We start from the raw sequence: 19,762 nt of genomic DNA, 5'->3' as shown, positions 1-19,762 counted from the left end.
GTTAGGAATAGAACAGGCGAAACTATTTTTTTCATTAGGTAAGACTATTTAAACGACACTATCTATAGATGTGTAGATCACTACAATACAGCAAACAAACACGAAACAAGCTTTGTATAAACGATTAGCTTAGTGCAGCGAATTGTTTCAGCTCCTTTCAGACGTTGGAACTATTACTTTTTGATATTTGTGTAGCATAAGAGATCGAGCTGACTCCGTCCGTCCGTCCGTTATAATAGCAGAACGTAATAAATGAAACTGCACACGTGTGCCCAAAGCTGACAAATGCTTAGAATTGGAAAGAATCGTCCGTATCAAGACTTAGATCGAGTTTAAGACTAGTTAAAATCATATTCATTTATATTTACATTACATTCAATACAAAAATACCTCCGCAGTAACTTACACGGTTCTCGGTTTCATCTCCAGCCAGACACCTTTGTCCGCTTTGAGGGCAAAAACATTTTTCGACATCTGCAGCGGAATTTGCGTCTGCTCGGTCGGCTCTAGGCTAAAGTCCTTCAGCAAGTAATACACCATCAGCTTAACCTCCATCAGTGCCAAACGGGATCCAATGCAGTTCCGTGGACCAACGCCGAATGGAAGATACGCTCCGGCATCGATCTGCGACCGATTTTCCTCGTTGAAACGCTCCGGATCAAATTTATCCGGCTTCGGATAGTGCTTCGGGTCCCTATGAATTGCAACCGTTGGAATCCAAATTGTTTGGGCTTTTTCAATTACAAAACGCGTTCCAGCTCCGTCATCGAAAACGTAATCTTTCACACAAAATCGGTCGGAAACCAGCGCCGGAGGCCACATTCGAAGAGCTTCCGATAAAACCATATCCATGTAAGTCATTTTCTGCAGCACTTCATAGCACAAGGGCTTGCCATTGAGAGATTGTTCCGTTTCTTTGATTTCTTCATAAAGACGATTCTGGATGTCAGGATTGATTGTTAGTTCATAGGTCAAGAAAGCCAAGCATGTGGAGACGGTATCGAATCCGGCTAAGAAAAACAGAAAACACTGTGCAATCAATTCGTTCTCTGTCCACACCCTAGAATGTGTCGATATCCCAACAGTGGACTCTTCAACCGTGGCGAATCCCGCATCTTTCGGATCTTGCTCCTCCTTCGAATGTTTCAAGGCACCTTTCCGAACTTCCATCAGCATATGTATCATGTCATTACGCACAATTCCATGTACCTCCCTCTGCTTCATATTATCGGTGATCATTTTCTTGAAGTATTCTGAGTGTGCCGAATCGAAAAAGTCAAGTCCCAATTTCTGCGACAAACGAGGCATACTTCTCAACAGCAGGGCCTTCACCAAACCCTTCACCGATTGAAAATTCAGTATTTCTTTGCCTTTCCGATAAAATTCATTGTCCGGCTCCTTCAGCGAATCCACCTGAATACCAAACGCAACCGTAGCAATAACGTCATTACCCAACCGGGAGAAAGTATCCTTCATTTCATACTCCAACCGCTTTCCAGCCTGCGCTTCCGCAAGGAAGAAACCATTCATAGACTGGGCACAATGCGCCACCAGCTCGAACATGTGTCTCATCTTGCTGCCGGTAAAAGCCGGACTCAAGCTAGCCCTCATGTCGCGCCACTTTTGACCACGCAGAGCGAACAGCGAATTGGCAAACAAACTATTGCCGTTAACTTCCGCATCATCCATGCTACCGGTCATAATAGGTGAGTGGTCCATGAAGTGATCAAAATCCTTTACGGAAATCTTCTTAATCACCTCCGGATCACGCAGCATAAAAATCGGCTTCATAAAGTCATAGAAACCAATCACCCTGGAAGCAGTTCCGTTAATTAAATTTGCAAATCGATTCCAGTGCAGTTGGCACTAACTTACTTGGCATCCGGAAAAGTGTTGTACATCATCCTGATATGGGTGGGCAGATCGCGTTTGCGAGCCATCAGCGGACCGCTGCTGCCGAAAAAGAAGCTCGGCTTCACACAGGGTATCGGCTTCGACAGGAAGTATTGATACTTTTTCGACGCGTAGTGAAAAAGTAGCAAAATTATCACTCCAGCGGCGAGTGCCGTGAATAAATCCACCTCCATCGTTGTTGGTACAATCTGATTCTGAACTGAACACGGTTTAAAGTCACTCACCACCGTGCCGTGCTTATGCAGCTTTTCAGTCTTGAATTGATAACGATATCAGCCACTTTAGGCAAATGACAATGCAATAAAGACTGCCAAGCTAAGCGTTAGAGATGGTCGGGTTTCATATTCTCCAAGCCCGAACCCGACCCGAACCCGAATTTTTTTTCGGCCAGGAAATCACAGCAACTGAAATAATTGATGGGTCTCAAATTTATGCATGCACAAATATCTGTATTTGTGGCAGCTCTGCTTCACGGTATGTTTAGTGTTAAAGACAGCTAAACTTACAACTATTCCGAGGCACGAAACTTTAATTTATGATAGCAGACAATTCTAGTATTCTGTCAGTCCGCCTAATCACTAGTTTGGGAGCAGTTATGGCATGATCCAACTAACGAATTCTGGAATATATAACTTTTGGTCTAAACTCGTTCTAAATCTGAAAACACTAAACCGTCTAAAATACAACCAGTCCAGTTTAGTTGATATCTGAGTAATACTAAATATCATTAAAGTACTGCTTATTTTATTATGTTAAAATAATACTTTTACAAAAACTCAATGTGGAGATGGTTCGGTTTCTCATTACCCAAACCCGAAACCCGGATTTATTTTTTTCGCTAAGCCCGAACCCGAACATTTTTTTTCGGCCAAACCCGAACCCGACCCGAACCCGACACATGGTAAAAGTGTCAAGTCCGAACCCGACCCGAACCCGACGGGTTCGGGTTTTTTTCGGGTTTCGGGTCTGAAAACCCGAGACCCGACCATCTCTACTAAGCATGAAAGGAGTGAGCCATTTCATTGACTTAGATTACTGGCAGACGCATAAAGAATAGGCGGAGGAAAACACTATCTGAATGCAGCACATTCAGGTGACTGACCAAACGGTATTGCTTTCCGGGAGTTTGGTAACCCCAATCCCAATAGTTATTGGTCTCTATCTGCCATTCAATTGTGGCTCCCCGTGTGTGTAACTCCGGTTGGCGACTTTTTATCCGCCAATATCACCAGCTCCCCATTTACGCCGCCGGTTATCGGCATGCACCGATTCCAGCATTACGGCTACTCCTTATGCGCTGAAAAGTTTGATAGCGTGCTTTGCCATGAAAGTTTAACCACCGACGAAGTCGACAGCGCCGCAAGTAATGTCCCATCATACGGTTAAGCTCCAGAATGACATCGTTGAGTGTCGTCTCGAAATTGTTCGAGCTAAACTCGAACGACTTATAATAAGCGGATAAGCGGAACTCATTTGCAGATTGCAGATTGCAGATACAGTACATTCTGTGCCATTTCATGTATTCCGCAGAGCAGCCATCTCGAACCGCTCATACTTACTTACTTACTTATCCTTGGTGCGATATCTTTTAGAATTTAACCTGCAAAACGATGTTCCGCAAACAAACTTCGTCCGTGGCTGTCTGTCTCCAATTTTTCGATTGTCCCACATTTTCCAGGTCTTGCACTACTTGGTCTAACCATTGAGCACACTGCGCACCTCTACATCTGGTATCAACCGGATTCGAGTCGAACAACATTTTTGCGAATTTCTCACATGTCCCGCCCATTGTACTCGTTCAACTTTAGCAACTTTAGCAATTGGATTCGCCGAAGAGCTGCAACAAAAGATGCAAAGATGGTCCAGAATACACGACGTTCAAAAACGGCCGGTGCTTTCAAGTTCCCATCGGGTATTGTTCATGTTTCATGCCCGTAGAGGACTACCGGTCTTATTAGCGTTTTGTACACGGTACATCTGGTACGGGGTTGAAGCTTACCAGACAGACCTAAGGATCTTGTGAAGTCCGTAGTATGCACGACTTCCGGTAATAATGCATCTGCGTATTTCTCTGCTGCAGCTGTTATCCGACGTCATCAACGACCCCAGGTATACAAATTCGTCCACTACCTCGAACTCGTCCTCGTCACCTACCACACTATTGCCTATGCGCGCTCGATCGCACTCGGCTCCTCCTGTTAACAGTTACTTAGACGTATTCACCACTAACCCAACCTATGCTTCACGTTTCAGTTTGGTATACTGTTCGGCAACCACCTGGAACGTCCTTCCGACAACGTCCACGTCGTCAGCGAAACACAGTAATTAGTAAGATTTATTGAAGATCGTGACCCGCATGTTAAAATCGGCACGTTTCATTAATTACACGTTCTAGAGCGATTTTGCACAGAAGGCTGGAAATACCATCACCTTGTCGAAATTCCCTGCACGTTTTAAACGGGCTTGATAACGCACCCGATCACACAGCACTGCTGTACACAGTCCATAGTGGCCCTATAGGATGACCACATGATTTTTAAGTCCTGTTTCCGTATGATATTGTCAATCCCCCACGAAATAGGTTATCGTGCCTTAATAGATATCTTGAAACCCAATTTACATAATTCAGTTTCGGAATTGTAGCATACTTCCAACTGTCTCACGGAGGTAGAACCTATGACGAGAAGGTAGCCTTCTACGCGCAGTTGAAGGTGACGTACAAGTTGTTCGCCATGGGACATCAAGATCGTCATTGGGGATATGAAGGTCCAGACCCGCAGGGAAGCGATGTATAGCCCGGTGATCGGGTCCATAGTGTGCACACCAAAACGATCGATAACTTTAAAGATTCTCGAGGCCTGATGATCAGAATCACTTTCTTTCAGTGCAAAACTACCAACGTTCCTCCTTGATTAAACAATTAGACAACCCGCAAGTAGCGTGCGTTTGCTGGACGAGGCTCTACCTTCTTCTGTGGAGCGAGGTGATTCGACACTCGAAGACGGATGGCGCGGAATAGGATTAACCGTCGATTAAGCCACATCTGCGGTGCTAGGTGAAGAAACCTCAAGTGCACGAAATGACTGGTTTGGCGAGTAATGCCAACATTGGATGGAGAGGAAAAAAGCAAGAAAGTCTGTGCCTAGGGTAGGGGCACGAGCGAGAGTTTTACCTTTTGCAAACGTTTATCACGCAAATTTTTAATTTAGTGTATTGTAATACAAGGAGACCTAGATATAAGACAATTTATAATTTCAAAAAGTTGTTTTATATCGAAACGGTCTTATATCGAAACGTGATTTTTTCAAAAAAAAATTTGCGTTAGCAGTCGCCAATTTCGCCCTGTGTTGTGTGTTTACGTTTTTTGAACTATATTTGTTATTGTTTGAGCCATTAGTTTTTTACAAATTTTAGGATTATTTTGAAATAATGAACTTCTTTATGGTACCGCTTTTGGAATGGTAATCCTTCAATTCTAGCTCATTTTTTTAACATTTTCTTCCATGAAGACTGCCTTCTAGCATTTCATTTTCCTGAAAGTAAACGTTGGTTTGAATTTGTTTCGAATAGTTCTCCACTTTTTTCCTTCTAGAAAAAGAAAAGTCGAAGTCGAAGAGTCCTTTCAACACACATGTTCAAGAAAATGGATCATCTTTTTCATTGAAGCATGTCCCGCCGTCATGGTAAAATTGGAAGTCTTTACGAAGTTACATCTCAACAGTTCCGGTTACCGCGGATGCTGGCCTGGTAAATGAATAAGCACTACCGATTGGTTCTAATCCCTGCAGCTTTAACGGCAGAAACGTTAAAGCATCATAGTAAACGATTCCGTCCGGGACAGCGTGCGGCTATTTCCAAAAAATAATTCCGGCACAACGTGTAGAACTTTCCGATCGGTCCAGAGTGCTTCTTTTCAAAGTAGAAATAGACGGTATTTTTTACATCCAGTGGAATTTTGAGTGGATTTGATGTTTGAACTCTGCAAATGATTATCACCAAAGCAAACGTTATGACGAAATTCTCAACCGCTTTGATTGCTTTTTTTCCTGTATGGACTCATCACTGCGACCGTTGATCTTTTATGATAATCTATTATGACCAGTATCGTTGATTGCTTTTCTTGTACAGATTTGAAGCACTTATTCTTGCTGCCACCGTAAGAGCACCACAATACGAAAATTGATGGACAAGACACAAACACGTATCACTCTTACAACATTTAAGGATAAAAACAATATTAACAAAAACTATTTTTACCTACGCGTCGACCGGTTTCAGGCATTCTAATATAATCTATAATATAATCTAATATAATTCTAATATTTTCACCGAAAATATCAAGAAACTCAGATTATAAAGCAAACGGTGACTAACTCAAACAATCAGGCATTCTAAGCCTATCATCATTGACGTAGCTAGGTAATTTCCCTAGAGGGAACCTAGGGGGTGCCTCCCAAAAAAGATTCATTATGATCCAGTTACGCCGGCTGTCACCGATAGAACAGGGTTTTGTTGGGAAATACCAGACGGGCTTCATGAGAGCCCGCGCATTTACGGACCAGATGTTAACCATCCGACAGATCTTAAATAACGGGAGTACAACGTGCCCATGCACCACATCTTTATGAATTTCAAAGCAGCATACGATGCACTCGATCGGGGCAAGCTATGACAGATAATGCACGAACACGGTTTTCCGGATTAACCAGGGCAAATGATCAGAGCTACATTGGATCGAGGGATGTATTTCGTGTGTAACTCGGGGACACATTCGAATCCTTCTTGCTTACTATTCAACATCGCTCTTGAGGGGGTGATCCGATGAAAGCGAAGTCTTCGAGGATTGGGTTAAACATAAGTGCGTCGAAGCCCAAATACATAAAAGAAAGAGGCTCAATAAATCAAACACGTGCCTCACACGGACGGTAACTGTTCACGGCGACGCTTGCCGGAAGCGGAAGGCACTGCGGACAAGATTTGGCGGAATACAAACTGCAAGCGGAGAGTGGCAGAGACGAATGAATCACGAGCTACAGAAACTGTTTGTAGAGATTCCCATTGTCATCTGGCGAAAGTCAGTAGGCTACCGTGGGTCGGAGATGTAAAGATACCGGACGGCAGTTTGACGAAAACAGCTCTTTTCAACAGCTACACCAGGAACAGGGAGGCTTAATGTGCGAAGATGGCTCGACCAAGTCGAAAGTGATTTTAGACTTCTGTGACTGGGAAATTGGCGACGAGTGGCCGAAGATCGAGTTGAATGGAGACGACTGTGTATAACAGCATGAGCCGGGATGGCTACTAGGCTGCTGACGGCTACTGACGATGACAAAAACTACGCGTTTGCGATACCTAGTAGAAAAGGAAAACATCAACGCAGTGGAAATATATATACACTGAATTTTTTTCCGGTTTTTAAATTACAATGGGGAAAATTTCTAGAGGGGACCTGCAGAATTCTGGCGGGGGCCTGGTACCCCAGGCACCCCCTCTAGCTACGCCAATGCCTATCATCAGGACGATGCCGATGTCCAACTGATTACGTGTTGTTTATCTGATTGTATCCACGTCGAAGAGCGGGAGAAATTGTTAACTTGATCTCACTTTTTTGCCAGTCCAAAGAGAGGGGAAATTATTGGTGGATCATCTCCATTCATAAGAGGTTTCTCTGCATTGGCGATATACATTGATTTTGATTCCAAAGCATTTAGCAGTGAAACCTTCTTAATGGTTTTGATTAATTTCGCACTCTCCCAATTTTCTTTATGCCGTAATTCTTCACTGTGTGCTGCTACACTAGAGTCACATGATCGACTGTGCTGCACGGCCTTCCTATGTTCCCTCAGTCTAATTTTGAATTTGCGACGTGTTTGTCCAATGTAGATAGCGAGACAATCTTCCCAAGTAACAATTTGGGTTTTATTATACTCTTATAATGGTATTTAAGACCACAATTGCTCTTCAAGACCACCATAAGAGTACAATAAAACTCACATTGCTGCTTGGGTTGGCATGGAATTTGATATATTCTGGATTGTTCCTCAAGCGGGGTTTCGTCTTTGAGGTTGCACAACATTTCCCGTAGAGTGCAGCTGCTTTTGAAGGCTGTCGCAAATCCATGTTGGTGTAGGATGTTTTTGATCGAGTTTGTAATAATTGGATAAAACGGTAGGCTGATCCTAACTTTCTCATCGCTCTCTGGTTGAAGAGTTGTTGCATTCTGTCGGTGTCTTTTCCGTTCATGTTTCCGCAGGATTTTGTTCACAAAGTTGCTGTCGTATCCATTCTGTTCGGCGATTTTGTGCATTTTCTCCCTTTCCGCATCAAACTCTTCTTTTCAGGGGCTTGCGACGGGTGCCATGTTTTTATAGCCAACATCTCAGCACATCTCGACAAGGTTGGCAGCAAATTTACCTGTCAGACGGGCGCTTTTCTTGCAATAGCAAATAGAATAGCGCCCTTCGTTAAGTCGACTGTCAAACACCGTTCGTTAAGATAGGGATAGCACCCCGCTGCTTCTTTTTCCAATGGTATATTGAAAAGACGGTGGGCCATCGAGTGGAATGCTGCTTGCTTTTGGACTCCAAAATGGTTGGAGTCGGATGTTATGAAACGGTCTGTTGAAGTTGGTGTACGGTAGATGCCAAATTTCAAAGTTTGGTCTTCTTTTATTGCGATTAGAAGATCTAAAAACGGGAGTGTACCGTCTTGTTATTTTTCAACCGTAAATCTGATCGAGTCGTGTTTCGAGTTCAGTAGGTTGAGCGTTTGTGACAAATAGCGTTCCTTCACCAATGCAAACACATCGTCGACGTACCGTTTCCAAACCCGGGGGAACATTTTGTCTTTTTGTGCCTGAAACCGGTCGACGCGTAGGTAAAAATAATTTTTGTTAATATTGTTTTTATCCTTAAACGTTGTAAGAGTGATAGGTGCTTGTGTCTTGTCCATCAATTTTCGTATGCTTCAAGCACGTGCTACTTTTCTACATTTTCTCCAACACTAAACAATCATCTGCCTAACCTGTGCTTTATTATAATTGGTGGATAGACAGCACCATTAATTGTGACAGGTTGATTTGAATTATAATTGCCTTTCAACCAACATACAAACATCGAGTTAAAATTAATTAAATTATATCACATGCACATGCATATGCACATTAATGGTTCTTTTTGACATACTGTTTATCAGTTGTTTCATACTTGACAGCAATACAATCGAAAGTATTAAACGTTCAAACCCTATTTTCGAATCAGACAGTCGCTAATTCTTCCTAACTTTTAAAATGGCTGCATCATGCCATAAGCATGAATATTCTGTCAACCCCTTTTTCATATATGTATAAGACATCAGGTACACTTTTGAATAAATTCTTGCAGTAGGTACCTATGTAGGTATATACAATCGGACGAAAGATAGGGCTGTTCGGTCACTTTTTTATAACTGTTCACTTTGAGGACAGCAAATTGGATAAGGTTTGTCGCGGTCCTAAGAAATCTTATTTGGACGAGATGACTTTATCACTTTTTCTGGCGTACTTCCCAAGCACATATATCAATTTAGTATAAGTTTGGCCGTCGTAACTCGTAATGAAGCTTCGACCTGTTGGGACGAAGGGGTTTTGTCGTTTTTTTTTTCTTCTAAAAATAATGTAATCGAAATCACAGTTAACAGATGGTGGTATTTAACTGTTGTCCTGTGAAACAAGGCGATCACGTAGAAAACGTATAAGGATATTTCATTTTGAAACTTTTCGTCAATTTTCACTAATTAGCGATTGGGAAAGAAAGTCATAATAGAAATGGCAAGGTTTGGAATGACACCTAATTCCAAACCTTGCGACATACGTAAGACGTAGTCCTACGTCAAAATATCTTAGCTTAGCTTAGTTAGGAACGGGATTGACCTTGATAAGTGATGTGATCGTACATGCAATGAAGAGGAAAAAGAGCTTGAAAACACTAGGGTGAATTTGGGCAAGTATCGTCGAGCGCGGAGTGAGTTGACCATGATCCTAAGGAGAAAAAAGCATCAGAAGCAGGACAGGGAACATGGAGAACTAGAACAGTTATTCACATGGTGAAACCTGACATGAGTGGGGACGAGGAGAGAACCTTACCAGTCAATGAACAGCTCAATGGCGATATAAGTGGAGCAAGCAAAATGAAAGTTAACGTGGGAGTACCCAGAAAGGAACGATTTCCGACAGAACTCCACAAAAATTATAAGAAACTGCCAGCACGATGACAATGACGAGCCATCGTTATTGAATAATTTCCATGATTTGGTCCTCCTCCTCCTCCTCCTCCTGGTCCTCTGCTACAGGAGTTGACGGAAGTTATGGTTTGTCCCGATCCCGTCTACAAAAAGAACGATCGGCTCTATTGCCGTAATTATCACGGTATTACGCGGTTCAACGTCGCCTCCAAAATGCTGTCCCAGGTTAGGTTACGTCGCCTATCCCTAATAGCAAGAGGGATCGTAGGGCAGTATGTCGGGAGTACAATCCCTATTGGCACAGTTGATATGAACTAGTTGTGGTAACCGATTAATGACTGATTTCATTCATAAATAGGTTGCAGCAACCAGAAGTGACAAAAGTGTGCTACTAGAGATACACCCAAGTATCATATTTGCGTGGATTTCAAGGCAGCATACGATACAGCTGAGCGCGAAGAGCTATGACAGTTAGTGCACAAGAACGGATATCTGGACAAATCAATACGGCTGATCGCGGCCCTGAAACGAATGATGCTCTACGCGCGTGTTTCGGTAGCACTCTCGACTTCTATCGAAACGCTTGATGGACGGTCTCGTATGCTATTGAACATCGCATCAAATCGGCATCAAAACAAGGATCGATCGCGGAACTATTTTCAGCAAAAGTAGCCAACTTCTAGCAGATGACCTTGACATAATTATTAGAAACCTTGGGTCGACGGAGGAAATCTACGCCAATCTAAAAACGGAGTTTCGTACACCTGCTGAAAGTCGGAGTATAGGGTGGTCTAACCATGTCGCAAGGGTGTTCTACCGATACCAAGAATGGAGAGGTCCTACGTACTGGATAGCTCAACCAGATTGAAGCCGACTTACGAGTGTCGAGATGCTCAATGAATTAGCGGCGAGTAACCCAGAACGAATACAATGGAGACAAATTCTTGATAGCACAAGCACGAGCACGAGACTCCATACGAACGTTAAATAAACATTTAATAAGCGAACATAAAAAAATTTGCCGTTTTTTGAGCAACGAGGGTGGGTAACGCAAACTTAACTCACGTTTGTCAAGTTAGAATTGGAAACATACACAATATTTCAATCACATTGCACGTGTTTTTGGTGTTTCAGTTCAGAATTCTTAAACATAGGAATTGGAATTGTTATTGGAATTACTAGCATTGTTAAATCGGCCTTTTGGCGGAAAGACCGGCCATCGATCTCATGAAATACAATTCTGCAAGTTTCTTGAAGCATGGATCGACAGCCTATTTGGAAAGAAAAACTTATTACAAACAACTCCACTGAAAAGAGAAAAGCTCTGTATATCTTTATTCTTTAATGATTTAAAACGTAACGCAAACCTCCGAAAAACACAAAACTCGCTCGTTTACAGTAAAATCAAACGGAATTCACATAGGTATAAAACAAGTTTATCATCATACACACTAAAAGCAGGAGCCGCACAAAACCCACACGTCCTTACTTGCCTGTAGTGGATGATGACTGTTGACCGAATGACTGCCGCTTATTTGCGTACTATCTTGCGACGCAATCAGGCGGTTTGTGTGTTGCCTCCCACAGACTGTTTTCAATTCGTGGATTCATTATTTCAGACTAAAACAGACTGTCTGTGTTTCAGAACATATCAATCCCATCGTAATTTCTAGCTTTCGATCAAGCAAACCGCTCAATATAATAATAAACAAATAGATAAGCAGCCGATATCGCTATCAGTTTAAGCTACTCGACGAGAAGATACGCTTAAAGGATAGGTGACTTATAGTGTCGTGCAAGGCGTTGAAAGGCGGTTAGTCAATCGGATCGCATCAACGATGGAGGTGGACTTATTCACGGCGCTCGCCATCGGAGCCATAATTTTGCTGCTTTTTCACTACGTGTCGAAAAAGTACCATTATTTTCTCGCAAAGCCGGTACCTTGTGTGAAGCCGAGTTTCTTTTTCGGCAGCGGCAAACCGCTGATGTTTCGCAAACTGGATCTAACTTCTCACATTAAGATCCTATACGATACGTTTCCGGATTCTAAGTAAGTCCGTCCGAATTGATTTGTCAAATGTTATGATTTTTTTTAAACTTTCCAGGATCGTTGGTTTCTATGACTTTATGAAACCGATCTTTATGCTGCGTGATCCGGAGGTGGTCAAGAAGATTGGTGTAAAGGATTTCGATTACTTCATGGATCACACTCCTATTATGACCGGAAGTCAAGATGAGGGAATCGACACCGATAGCCTGTTCGGAAACTCACTGTTTGCACTACGAGGCCAGAAGTGGCGCGACATGAGGGCTACCTTGAGTCCGGCCTTTACCGGCAGCAAGATGAGGCACATGTTCGATCTGGTGGCGCAATGTGCCCAGTCTATGAATAGTTTCTTCCTTGCGGAAGCGAAAGCCGGAAAGCGGTTGGAGTATGAAATGAAGGATATTTTTTCACGGTTCGGCAATGATGTTATTGGTACGGTTGCGTTTGGCATCCAGGTGGATTCGTTGAAGGATCAAGACAATGAATTTTATACGAAAGGCAAAGAAATGCTGAATTTTCAATCGGTGAAGGGTTTGGTGAAGGCCCTGATGTTGAGAAGCATGCCTCGTTTGTCGCAGAAATTGGGGATTGACTTTTTCGATACGAGTCTAACAGATTACTTTAAGAAAATGATCATTGATAATATGAAGCAGAGAGATGTCCATGGAATTGTGCGCAATGATATGATACACATGCTGATGGAAGTTCGGAAAGGTGCTTTGAAACATTCGAAAGACGAGCAGGATCAGAAAGATGCGGGATTCGCCACGGTTGAAGAATCCAGTGTTGGAAAATCGGTACATTCTAGGGTGTGGACGGAAAACGAATTGATTGCGCAGTGTTTTCTGTTTTTCTTAGCTGGATTCGATACCGTCTCCACATGCATGACTTTTTTGACCTACGAACTGGCAATCAACCCTGACATTCAGAAACGTCTGTATGAAGAAATTAAGGAAACGGAACAATCTCTCAATGGCAAACCCCTGTGTTATGAAGTGCTGCAGAAAATGACGTACATGGATATGGTGGTATCGGAAGCACTTCGAATGTGGCCTCCAGCAGTAGTTTCCGACCGATTTTGCGTCAAAGATTACGTTTTCGATGACGGAGCTGGAACACGTTTCATAATTGAAAAAAATCAAACAATTTGGATTCCAACGATCGCCATCCACAGTGATCCCAAGTACTACTCGAACCCGGCTAAATTTGATCCGGAGCGTTTCAACGAGGAAAACCGGTCGAAAATCGATGCCGGGGCATATCTTCCGTTCGGCGTTGGCCCACGGAACTGCATCGGATCCCGATTGGCCCTGATGGAGGTTAAATTGATGTTGTACTGCCTGCTGAAAGACTTCAACCTGGAACCGACTGAGCAGACGCAAATTCCGCTGCAACTGTCGAAAAGTGTGTTTGCCCTTAAAGCAGAGAAGGGTGTGTGGTTGGAGATGAAACCGAGGAACATGTGAAGTACTGGGAAGGGAGGTATTTTTATATTGGCAGTACAGTTAATATAGCCGGCAGGCAGTTAAAGGTTGAAGATTGATGCTTAGCTTCAGATTAGTTGTTATGTTTTCATGTAATTTGATGTAAATCGTGCAATGCTGTGTTGTTCGAATAAGTAGTTTTAGTCTTGAACTCTAGCCGTCGTTTAAATATTAGTTCGTGGCACAGGCTCTGTTCACGAGATTGATGACGTCCAGCGTGACCTTAATGGCCAACCTTTACGTAGCTTCCTAGAAAGGACTTGAGCCACCGGTAGATTTGACAAACTGCTGGAAATCACCCATCACCATAAAGGATTGCATACTTGCCAAATGTCGCACAAAACTTTATGGCAACTAGAAAGAAAAAGTATGTCCTCACTTTGCGATTCGTCGGAAACGACTGATCGCTAGTTTGTTCGTAAGCTTACTTGGGCTTTACCGAAATCTGCCACGTATAGTCACTTCACAATGCAATTATTGACATTACTTTTCGAATAAACCCGGAACTCGTTGAAAAAGGGGTGTTCATAAATATTAACCATTGATTAGGTCGTCCCAAACCAACACTATGTCATAATTCCTGATGGTGGCTTACCGCTCAAATGATAGCTAAGGGTGTCACAACAAAACTTTTCTATGGCGGACGCATTTTAAGGGGTCGTACATTTGAGTTTTGTGTAAAAAAGTAAGTAAAGCAAAGGTAAGCTGACGATGTACAAAACGCTAACCAGACCGGTAGTCCTCTACGGACTTGAGGCAGTAACTTTGCTTACGGAAGACGTACGCGCACTTGCCGTATTTGAACGAAAGGTGTTGAGGACTATTGTTGGCGGAGCACAAATGGATAGCGAAGAGCGTATGAACCATGAGCCTATCATGTCAAAAAGAGTTGAACATATTCAACGATTGGTCATGCTTCCCAACTCTTGTATGAAGGGCCAAAAGGGAATTGGTCGATAAGCAACATCACTTACACGTACCAGGGATTTAGAGAATCTCCTTTCAAGGGCTAAGTCACCTGAGTCAATCGTTGAATAAACCGTCTTAATGCAGAATGACTCCAGCAGGTGGGGAGAAGAACCCGCTCATTATCCACGATGTGTTGTTAATCGGGCCAAGATTAATCCTAGAAAGTTGACTGTTTCACTCTCCCTAGGCACACCGCTTCAAACAAGTGCTCTGATGGTCCCTCCCTCTTCCCGATTCTAGTTTATTTATGAAATGTGGTATATATGGGTAAAAATAGAACAATCTCACCAGCAGTCCTTCGAATGGAATAGAGTCGCGTCCTTTTAGTTTCCATAAATGCTTCTAATAATTAATTTAATTTTTCTTCTGGTATCCAATATCCATGTGCAGTATTAACACTCGTATTGGCCAAAGTTTTCACTATAAAGCAGTAAATGCTTCATAAGCTAAAACGAAAAAAATAATTAAAATAACTTATATTATGCTTACCAGATCGTGTGGCTCCACCGTCTGCCAAAAACCTCGATTATGAGATCAGGCAGCCGGGAACCACACAGTATCGCATCTCCTAGCTTGGCTACTCAATAGCGCATTACCGGGTATGGCCACGTGGAGGCGCTAGGTAGGGGCTTGGGATAGCTAGAGCTATATTGGACGCTCATTTGCCTTCCCCATTTCATACCCATCAAGATTTATCCTGCTTATAGGCAATAATGTCGCGTAAAGGCAGCTAGTAGAAAAATGAGGCAGCCAGCTCTACATTAGCATGGCTGATGCGTCTGCTGGATAAATATAAACGATAAAAAGTGTATTAGGCCAATTTTAGCAGCGAAACTCGCGTTTTTTTTTTCTAAACACATAGATGTATAAATGTGCATCTGTACGATTTACGATATACAATCTTCACCTTTCTAGAAAACTGATAATTTATTTCTCCTCATATACGGGAACTTGACTGTCTCTTTGAATGTGTAGTTGCATTTCGCCCGATCTCTTGCACTCTCACAAACCGATCTCTTGTACTCTCATGGAAATGCCATATGTAAAGATTGTGGAAATTTGTGTAAAGTGCTGTCTATCTTCTGTACTCTTTAATAAATCTCTGTTCTGCTTCACAAATAGAACAAACTTTCGCAGGTAGCAGCATTATTTCCCACACATAGCGAATTAGAAATCAATGTTGTCTCAGTCCATAATGTTAACTTACTTACTTACTTATTCAGCCGAGAGCCGGGGTGGCTCTTGCCGTATCAAGAATTCCTCTCCATTGTACTCGGTCCTGGGCAACTCGTCGCCAATTCGTTGCGCGTCTCGACACACGCAAGTCGGCTTCAACCTGGTCGAGCCATCGTGCACGTTGAGCCCCTCTATTCCTGGTGCCGGTGGGGTTCTTGAAGAGAACGGATTTCACTACACAGTCGTCCGGCATCCTTGCGACGTGGCCGGCCCACCGTAGTCTCCCAACTTTCGCCAGGTATACGATGGGAATCTCTCCAAGCAGTGCCTGTAGCTCGTGGTTCATACGTGTCCGCCACTCTCCGCTTTCCGTTTGTACTCCGCCAAAAATAGTCCGCAACACCTTTCGTTCAAAAACGGTAAGTGCACGTATGTCTTCCGTAAGCAAAGTTACTGTTTCAAGTCCGTAGAGGACTACTGGTATTATTAGCATTTTGTACACCGTCAGCTGTGCGGTGTGCGGTGGCGTATGCTCCTAGATCGAAACGTCTTGCGGAGGGAAAAGTAGGCTCGATTTCCAGCTTGAATGCGTCGTTGGATCTCCTTACTCGTATTATTGTCGGCGGTGACCAGAGATCCCAAATATACGTACTCATCAACCACTTCCAGTTCATCGCTGTCAATATAGTCACAGTCCATGGAAGGCAAACGTTGCTTTCTCAGCAGCCTCTTCGTACCATATATTTGGTTTTCAACGCATTGATTTGTAACGCTATCCTCCTAGCCTCCGTTTTTAGGATGGCGTAGATTGCCTCCGCCGTCCCAAGGTTTCTAATAATGTTGTCGAGGTCGTCTGCGATGGCTAGGAGTTGGCTACTCTTGCTGAAGGTCGTTCCTCATACCATACATAACATACAGAACAATCCATCCCCTTGCCGCAACCCTCTGCACGATTCGAAGGGACTCGAGAGTGTCTCCGAAACGCGCACGTGGCACTTCACTCACTCAAGGGTAGCTTTGATCAGCCGCGTCAGTTTGTCCGGAAAACCGTACTCGTGCATTATCTGCCATAGCTGTTCGCGTTCAACGGTATCGTATGCTGCTCTGAAATCCACGAAAATATGATGCGAAAATATGATATGATGAATTCTCGACATTTCTGAAGGATTTGTCGGAGAGTAAAAATTTGATCCGTAGTAGCAGGGCCCATAAAGCCCGCCTGATACTGCCCTACGAATTCTCTTGCTATTGTGGATAGACGATGCAACAAAATCTGAAAGAGCACCTTGTAGGCGGCGTTGACCAGCGTAATGCCGCGTTAGTTACAGCAGTCTAGCCGGTCGCCCTTTTTGTAGATGGGACAGACTACGCCTTCCATCCACTCCTCCGGTAGTTTCTCTTCTTCCCAAATCCTTGAAATCAGCCAGTGAAGTGCCGTTACTAGCGGTTCTTGGCCGTTTTTAAAGAGTTCTGCCGGAAGTCGGTCCTTCCTGGCGGCTCTATTGTTCTTCAGCAGACCGATTTCTTGCCGGATCTCTTCGAGATCGGGAGCCGGTACGCTGTTGTCGTTCCATTGCGTCTCCTGCTGCTATATCGCCGTTGAGGTGTTCATCGAAGAACTGCTTCCACCTGTCGACCACATCGCGCTCGTTTGTGATAAGATCCCCTCCCTCGTCCCTACACATGTCAGGATTTGGTGTGTGGGCCTTGCGAGTTTGGTTCACCTTCTCGTAAAACTTGCGGGTATCATTAGCCCGGAATAGTTGTTCTAGCTCCTCACGATCTCTGTCCTCCTTCTGGCGCTTTTTCCTTCTCAGGATCGAGGTCAACTCATTCTTCGCTCGTCGATACTTGGCCAAATTCTCTCTCGTGGGTATGCTCAGATAGTTTTCCCAAGCTCTTTTTTTCCTCTCTATCACTTCTTGGCATTCTTCGTCAAACCAATCATTTCGTGCACTCGAGGTTTCCAGCACCGCGGTTGCGGCCTCGTTGACGGCCGAGCGTATTCTACTCCATCCGTTTTCGAGGGTCGAAGCATCTAGCTCCACAGAAGTAGGCAGAGCTTCATCCAGCACGCGCGCGTAGTTTTCGGCAGTTCGCGGGTTGTCTAGTTGCCGAATGTTTAGCCGAGGAGGGCGACTTTGTCGCGAGGTATAAACCGTCGATAGTTTTGAGCGCACATGTACTGCTACTAGGTAGTGATCCGAGTCAATATTCGCACTCCGTAGGGAGCGTACGTTGGTCATGTTCGAGACAAACCGTCCCTCGATGAGAATATGGTCGATTCGGTTCGAGATTCGTTGGTCAGGTGATCTCCAGGTGGCCTTGTGGATATCTTTGTGGGGAAAGGTGCTTTTGATCACCAAACCTCGGGAAGCCGCAAAGTTGATGCATCGCTGGCCGTTATCGTTCGTGTCGGTGTGCAGGCTATGGGGCCCGATCACCGGTCTATACATTGCTTCCCTGCCGATTTGGGCGTTCATATCCCCGATGACGATCTTGATGTCCCGTGGTGAGCAGCTGTCGTACGTTGCCTCCAACTGCGCATAGAACCCTTCCTTCTCGTCGTCGGTGTAGTGAATAGCAATGACATGGTTGAATGTAAGCAAATGTTTATGATCAAATCAAGAGTAATCATAGCTAGCTTAGTTATGAACTTAAATATAAAACAATAATGTCACTTTCAAAATGTTAGCACTTCCCAAACTTTGAGTCGATATTGTTTCTGGCAGCCATGTATATAATCCTATTGAGTGGGACAACGTTTCCTGTAAGGTCGAGGTACGCGAGAATAACGAGCGAAGTCATTCTGTGTGCTATTTTCGAGAACCAAGGATGTGTTTTGGATTCGGATACGACAGTCGGGTCTACCTTCGTGTGGATAATGCACGTTTATGAAGGGGTAGTTGAAGAAACGGCCTTTTATCCTCAACACGCACATCCTCTCGTTGATCGCTTTCCAATCCATTACGCGATCCTGCATTTTGCCCAGCACTACGAAGCCCGTTCCCAGCTTGTTGGTCGCTCCACCACTCTGGAAAAATCGGGCTCTGCCGCCACGGATCCTCCACAACTTCTCGCCCTTGCGACAGATCTCCTGCAGTGCCACGATGCCAAACTTTCGGGGTTCTAGCTGATCGAGCAGCACCCTGTCGCCGCCAACTGCAGTTCCAGGTACCAAGTCTCCATTCCATGTCCTTATTTCGTCGCCTTGGTCCATGCCGAATATTCCGAGAAGATATTTCTTGACTCTTGTTGTAAGTTGTTTTTTGGTTTAGATAGGACGCCGTACTAGGGCTTACGCTACCGAGTCTCGTGATGCGGCTGCCATCTTGCAGTGTCGAGACACACTGTGCCTCCTCCCCTGTTGGTATACGACCTTAGTTTCCACCGGGGTTGGTTACCCGATCTCCGCTAAGGTTGCTCGTATTCCAGCTGCTACCACGTGGTAGGGTTGCCAAGTCTGAAAATTACAAAAACCGGCCGGTTGTTCCTGCCTTCAAAAAATGGGGGGGCAGCATATTAGATAATGTGCGTTAGACAGTCGCCCTTAGCATGTAACCGGCATAGAGAGAAAGTGGGAGTCGGTTGGCAGTTTCCCGTGTAAATTATTGAAGGTAGCTAGTTTTTGAGTGACAACTACTTGCTTCTGGCGCTAGTGGACAATTTAATGTATATTTACGCCAGAAGCAAGGTATTATCACTGCACAACTAGCTATCTTCAATGATCCACTGTTCAGGATTGCTAATAAATTTATCAGAAAATTTAACAAACCAGGCAAAAAGTACAAATTCGGCTTCATACGTCGGAAAACCGGCCTTTTTGACGGATTGGCCGGCCACCGGCTTTGCAAGTGAAAAACCGGTCGGGCCGGCGAAAAACCGGCCACTTGGCAACCCTACCACGTGGAGGTAGGGGTAGGAGTGGCTAGATAAGAGGCTAAGGACCATA

At 44.0% G+C, this 19,762-nt stretch overlaps 2 protein-coding genes across 2 annotated transcripts; one reads left to right on the top strand and one right to left on the bottom strand.

The window, feature by feature from the left end:
• Positions 1–402: 402 nt before the first annotated feature.
• LOC128733728 (probable cytochrome P450 9f2) lies at positions 403–2,087 on the bottom strand. The gene is made up of 2 exons (XM_053827495.1): positions 1,876–2,087; positions 403–1,813 (listed from the first exon to the last, which is right to left on the bottom strand). The coding sequence occupies exons 1-2, from the start codon at positions 2,085–2,087 to the stop codon at positions 403–405; spliced, it is 1,623 nt and encodes a 540-aa protein (XP_053683470.1).
• A 9,738-nt stretch (positions 2,088–11,825) lies between these two features.
• On the top strand, positions 11,826–13,707 carry LOC128733722 (probable cytochrome P450 9f2). The gene is made up of 2 exons (XM_053827490.1): positions 11,826–12,184; positions 12,240–13,707. Exons 1-2 carry the CDS (start codon positions 11,973–11,975, stop codon positions 13,645–13,647), a joined length of 1,620 nt encoding a protein of 539 aa, XP_053683465.1. The 5' UTR covers positions 11,826–11,972; the 3' UTR covers positions 13,648–13,707.
• Positions 13,708–19,762: the final 6,055 nt, after the last annotated feature.

The sequence above is a fragment of the Sabethes cyaneus genome, chromosome 2, assembly GCF_943734655.1.
Source record: "Sabethes cyaneus chromosome 2, idSabCyanKW18_F2, whole genome shotgun sequence".
Classification (NCBI taxonomy): Eukaryota; Metazoa; Arthropoda; class Insecta; order Diptera; family Culicidae; genus Sabethes; species Sabethes cyaneus.
Note: the sequence above shows the minus strand (reverse complement) of the source record. Positions and strands in the feature narration are given on the sequence as shown.

What these genes read in the sequence shown, in the direction of transcription:
- LOC128733728 (XM_053827495.1), bottom strand. Translation starts at nt 2,087, where the DNA reads ATGGAGGTGGATTTATTCACGGCACTCGCCGCTGGAGTGATAATTTTG. An exon ending in AACACTTTTCCGGATGCCAA is followed by an intron (nt 1,814 to 1,875) that starts GTAAGTTAGTGC and finishes AACTGCTTCCAG; the next exon opens with GGTGATTGGTTTCTATGACT.
- LOC128733722 (XM_053827490.1), top strand. Translation starts at nt 11,973, where the DNA reads ATGGAGGTGGACTTATTCACGGCGCTCGCCATCGGAGCCATAATTTTG. An exon ending in GATACGTTTCCGGATTCTAA is followed by an intron (nt 12,185 to 12,239) that starts GTAAGTCCGTCC and finishes TAAACTTTCCAG; the next exon opens with GATCGTTGGTTTCTATGACT.